Source organism: Diospyros lotus, chromosome 5 (genome assembly GCF_014633365.1).
Source record: "Diospyros lotus cultivar Yz01 chromosome 5, ASM1463336v1, whole genome shotgun sequence".
NCBI lineage: Eukaryota > Viridiplantae > Streptophyta > Magnoliopsida > Ericales > Ebenaceae > Diospyros > Diospyros lotus.
The window spans coordinates 13,890,260-13,896,259 of NC_068342.1; the positions used below are offsets into that span (position 1 = coordinate 13,890,260).

General features: G+C 39.6%; 1 protein-coding gene across 2 annotated transcripts in view; it reads left to right on the top strand.

Annotated features, from left to right (window-relative positions):
• LOC127802853 (brefeldin A-inhibited guanine nucleotide-exchange protein 2-like) overlaps nucleotides 1–5,523 on the top strand; it is a 48,335-nt gene extending 42,812 nt beyond the window's left edge. Inside the window, exons 11-12 of one of the 2 annotated variants that reach the window (XM_052338907.1) lie at nucleotides 4,229–4,860; nucleotides 5,011–5,523. In XM_052338907.1, the coding sequence (XP_052194867.1) occupies nucleotides 4,229–4,843 (615 nt within the window). In that variant the 3' untranslated portion in view covers nucleotides 4,844–4,860; nucleotides 5,011–5,523. Of the gene's footprint in view, nucleotides 1–4,228; nucleotides 4,959–5,010 lie in introns of those variants that run through there. The other variant, XM_052338906.1, reaches the window with a different exon arrangement.
• The last annotated feature ends 477 nt before the right edge of the window (nucleotides 5,524–6,000 follow it).

Genomic DNA, 6,000 nt, shown 5'->3' on the forward strand with positions numbered 1-6,000 from the left:
CATAAGCCTGCTTGCCTCCTTTGTTCTGCAATTTTCCCATAGGTTATTGGAGCAGGGATGATAGCAGTAGAGTTGCTTACTCCTTTCACCCCTTGGTTATTCTTTCCCCCTTTGTTAAATCCTTTGTTCCCATACTGAGTGACACAAGAATTCATTCCCTTCATCTGCCATCTCTGTTTCCTCATCAGAGCCTCCATTGTCAATTCTTGCAATCTCGCCCACTCTGGGGCATGTTTTATAGTTTTGGGCTATAACATCTTCACAGTGGGCCTCAATTCCTCACTCAAGCCACTTACAAAACTAGAAACAAAGTACCCTTCCATCAAGTGAGGGTTCAGAATCAACACGAGAGACTTGAGCTCCTCAAACCTCAGTTGATATGATTGGACCGATCCTTTCTGCCTTAGCTTATTGAACTCCTCCACAACATCCATTATATATTGATCTCCAAATTGTTCACACAAATCCTCCACAAATTTAGCCCAATAGCAACCTTCCTTTGCTCCCGTCCATCCTTGGAATTATGCATCTCCGGCATCATTGAGATAGGCAGCAGCGAGAGTCACTCGTGGCTGTTCAGGTATATTGTTTACACTGAACATTCTCTCACACCAGCGCACCCACCACCTTGGGTTCAATCCATTGAACATTGGAATTTCTAACTTTGGCATTGGAAAGCCAGGCTGATTATGAACAGCTTGAACTCCCTGCCTCCTCTCCACCGTGTTCTCACCTACAACTGGCAGATTGGCCTTGAATTCCGAAGATTCCTCAATTCGGTGGGCAGGTCCATGCCTTGGCAAGATCAGATCCGATTTCTCTCGGGGGGAAATTCAGGGGAGAGTCTGACTTGGTTGTGGCTTGTGAACATCCGCATGAATTGTTGCATTTGATCTCTCAATTGATTGTTTTGTTCGTGGCTCTCTTTGCGCCATCTTTCCATAGTCCCATCAATTCTTCTCTCCACCACCGTTTCCATTGTTGACTCCATATTTTCCATCTTGACCTGCATGTCTGCCACCATTGCTGTGACTTGTTGCAATTGTGCCTCCATCTGTTTCATGTGAGTGCCATCGGCTATCGTAAGAGAGAATGGAAATCATCCCCCGAGACTGTGCTCTGATACCTAATTGTCAGAATTGAATTTGACAAGGGGGTATTCTCCTCTATATTGGGGAGAATTGGTGGGAATTGAAGGAAAGGAGGGAGAGGACAGAGAGTAATGAGAGAGAGAGAGAGAGAGAGAGAGAGAGAGAGAGAGAGAGAGAATGAATTCGGTGGGAGAATGAGATCAATTCTATTCCAAGATGTTCCAATAGTGTGGGATCAGTTGATGTTTATACTGATCCTGGCTCGGGAAGGGCACCAGTTGGCTGCCTAAAATTCAAATATTACATATTATTTGAAATTGAAATAGGCCACAACTGCCTAACTGTAATTCCCGCCATTACAACCTTTGTCCCATGACAATAAGCATAAGCCTACCCCTTTTCCAAGCAGCTGGCCATTCTCTCACATCATTCCACAACCCCATCCCACAACTCCCCTTTCTCCACTACAAACCATGACCTAATCATGCCTGGAAACTCAACGGTTGAAGGCTAATAGTTCCTCTGACTAGAATAAAGATGAACAGGAAGAGGGGATTGCCTTTTCTTAGACCTCTGGAGCACACAGTAAAAACCTTTCACCACTCAAAACAGTTATTTAACAAAAAAAAACTTCCACCACTCAATTAACCAACACAAAAAAACCAATAAAGATGCAATGCTTCATCCACTCTGTCCATTTAGCCCCAATATCCATCTTGTCTGACATGTGTAAATGAATCCTTCATTTTGATATAATCATATGCCTTCTATCTGCCTGAAGAGAAGATGTGCATGGTGATTCTTCAACCTGAAGTTGCCATAATGTTATGCTTTGATTGTGCATTTATAATTTTTCCTACCTCTAGAAAGGTGTTCTAACTTCTGGGACACCAAAACTACCACTCATTGGCTTCCTTAAGGCTTGAAGACAACAATTCTTTCAGGATCGTTATGCACTCTGTGCACCATACTTATCTATTTGAAATCCTACAACTGCGCCCCATACTTCCTATAACCATAAAAGGAGATTTTTGCCTTTTTTATATTTTATAGAACAATTAAAGTAATTTATGTTGGGAATGAAGGCCTTAGAAGTAGAGCTAGTGTGACCTACCAATACGTTGGCTTTAGGAGTTGTGGGTAGCATTTGTGTTCCACGTCCTGTGATTAACTGTCAAAAGTAAATCAATAGAACTCAAACAGAATATGAACTGGTTGTGGAAGCATGAGATGAAAACTTCATATTAATTATCCATTTTAGTAAACTTTAATGCTGGAGCTGTGTAATGTCTAAGCTGAGCACATTGCTTCCATAAATCAGTAGAAGCATACAACAATTTTAATGCTTGAAATGTGAGGTGTAGACCATTAACTATTGCTGTATGATGACAGCCGCTGAGTACATAAAAATTCTGGTTGTGGTCCTAAACCATGTTCTGTGGATAGTGATCTGGATTTAGTTTTGTGAATCTTGGAATTTCTGAAATCTGCTAGTTTTTGTTTTTGTGTGCAACAAAGGACCGCCTATTTCACTTTTTCTCTGATTGTTTTTGCGGAGATTAATGATATTGAGCTTCCCAGTGTCTAGAGAGGGTTTGAAATTAAATGAAAGTTTCACCATTAAAGAAGTTGAGGTGGTAAATCCACAGCCTGTTTGTATGGGAAACAGCCATCCCAACTTGATAAAAATTGTTGGACATGGAGAATCACTACATTCATTTCAACTTATTACAGAATATAGCACTTGGCCATTTCATCTAAGATGTCTGATATAAGTTGTGGATGCTGCACAACGTATGACTTAATTGTAGCTACTGAATTTTGGGAGTTGTCCCCCTCCCAAAGCAAATGTTTATTCTAATAAAAGTTATCTGCTAAATTGATCTTTATGGAAATTTAGTTGATACCTTTTGGACAAAGATATGGTCTCAAAATTAATATCTGGTCAAAGATAAAAGTCATCTTACATTGTTGGTTATGATTTCTCATGGTTAAATTATGTTCATTTTAGTTGTATTTAGTTATAGATATAAGCTAAAAGATTGCTTGTTCTCCAGTCGAGTTGGGAGTTATTTGGTTAGCTGTTGTGTACACATGCATGAACCCAAACATTTACATGACTGTAATTCTTTGAGTAAATTGTAATAATCACCCTTGAGGTTTGCCTTAATTACAGAGATTACCATCCATTTTTTGAAAATGGCAATGGTCTCCCCTGACATGAAAAATTGGGGATATGAAATGACCACTGTACCCCTGCTCTCCCCCTCTCCCCTTTTTAAATCAGAAAATACTCTTTCTAATCTAAAAAAGTGTATAGAATATATTTTTAAATAATAATTATGTTTAAATTATATGAAAATTAAAAAAATTGTCAAAATCTGCCCCTTGAGATTGCAAAACCCCATTGCAGTGATGGGGTTGTTGCAACAGCAACCCTATCTCTGAGGTGAGGTTTGCTGGAGGTCGATTGAACATTTGAGAAAGGGAGGGAAGGAGGGAGAAAAGAGAGATGAAGGGTGAGGGTTTGACCAGGGTGGCTAATCCTTTTGTTGAACCAGAGGTAGGGAGAACAGAGAGTGAGATATAGAGAGAGATTGAGATGTATATATATATATATATATATATATAGAGAGAGAGAGAGAGAGAGAGAGAGAGAGAGAGAGAGAGGGGATATGTATATATATAGAGAGAGAGATAGAGGATATAAATATATATACACAGGAGAGAGAGAGAGGCATTTTTGGGATTTAGAAGTCTTAATGCCCATAAATTAATGGCGTGGGAAAATTGCAGCAAGGTTTGTGTAGTTAATGGAGGTCATTGTTATTTTCAGAACCTCAGGTACTGCTTGGTGAGCTTATTTTTCCCTATCTTTTTTGGTTGAACTGGTATTAATGTTAAAATCATTGTCTAGAGAGCAAGTCTGTGGTCATTGATGCCACCAGACTAGTATAACTACAATTCTTGAGCATTGTTTGCTTTTCCTTACATTTGGGTTCTCTTTTGTTTTCTTTGAGAGGAACTTAACGTAATTGCCAATTTCCATTGACTTTCTTTAGCTTCCCTTTCTTTCTAATACTATAGACATTTCAGCTTTTTAGAAAACTGAACTGAACTTGAGGGAATTTTGGCAGGCGGTGATGGAGATATACAACATGTATAGAACTCAGCTTTCAGCCAAACACACTATAGTCCTCTTTGATGCTGTACGTGCTGTCGCCCTTCATGCTCACAAGATAAACAGCGATGTGGCCTTACGGTCAAAGCTACAGGAGTATGGATCTGTGACTCAAATGCAAGACCCTCCATTGTTAAGGCTTGAGAATGAGTCTTATCAGATTTGCCTCACGTTTTTACAAAATCTCATACTGGATAGGCCAGCAAATTTTGATGAGGCAGAAGTGGAGGCTTACCTCGTTGACCTTTGCCAAGAGGTCCTAGGGTTCTATATCGAAATTGCACGCTCTGGACAGATGGCCTCCGAGTCCTCTCTTGGTAGCAGGCTACACTGGTTAATTCCTCTGGGTTCAGGAAAACGGAGAGAATTGGCTACGCGCGCACCTCTTATTGTTGCGACTTTGCAAGCAGTATGCAGTTTAGGAGATTCTTCGTTCGAGAAGAACTTAGCTCGCTTCTTTCCCCTGTTCTCGAGCTTGATAAGGTGTGAGCACGGATCGAACGAGATTCAGGTAGCCCTGAGCGAAATGCTGAGTGCATCGGTTGGTCCCATTTTGCTTCGATCGTGCTGATCCTCGTGGGCTGAGATGTATGATTTTTCTTCTTTTCCTTTCCTCTTTGTTGTTAAAAGCCTATTTGTGATCATTTTAATATATGAATATATATAGTTTTCACTGTGTATTGTTAGAGGAGGAGTTAGAAATGAGTTTTGATTTAAAGAGTTTTTATCATCTTTTAGATGGTGGAGCAGCAGCAGCCGCCTTAGCCTTTGCCTTAGCCTCCCTTGATCAGGAATTTTGATGTTGCATGTATTTGTTTGTCTATTCCTCCCTTGCTGCTGCTACTTGAAGAACAATATTTTCATATTAAAAAAGAAGAAGAAGAAGATGAAGAGTTACTCAGCACAGGACGTCTAGTTTTCTCATATTTCGATAAATTGGTGGGGGGGGGGGGGGGGGGTTGGTTGTTTGGTTATGTTATGTATGGGGTTTGCCTTTTAGAAACAGAAGATGTTGGCAACAACGTGGTACGAAGCTGTCGCTGTCTGAGTATGTCCTACGCTGGCACCCACCAAAGAAGGCGTCGCTACCATTGCATTGCAGCCAGTTAATGGGAGCTGATAAAAAATAGAAGTTTTTGGAATGATTTATGTGTTGATTTAATAAATACTTTTCAACGTAAATGTAATATAGTTGGGAATTAGCATCACCTGATACCAAAATCAAAGCTAGAGATGGAAAATTTTAATGTAGTTTGGCAAAGAAAGAAAAATGTATTTCATTGTAATTAACAAGATGAGAAAATCTCTCAAACCCTGAACTGAACCCAAACAGGCCATTCCAACTCTTCACACACACACACACTCTCTCTCTCTCTCTCTCTCTCTCTCTCTCTGGTCTTTTAAGTTTAAGGAACTGAACTGCTCGCGTGCACGTTAGGTTGTACGAAAATAAATGAGAAATATTTTTGATACTAAATTAAAATTAGAAAATAGTATTTTTTTTAAAAGTAAGAAATAAAATTGTGGTAAAGTGTAAATTAAAAAAATATTTCAAATATAATATATTTGCTTGAAAATAAATTCATAGAGTTCGTTGAAGCAAGAACTAAGAAGCATTGAAGCAAATCAAACAATTGGTGTTGCAAATCAAGCAATCGACGACGAGGCAAGTGTGAAAAGATGGAACGACTGACCAAAAAAGAGAACGAGGACCTTCAACGAGGCTCG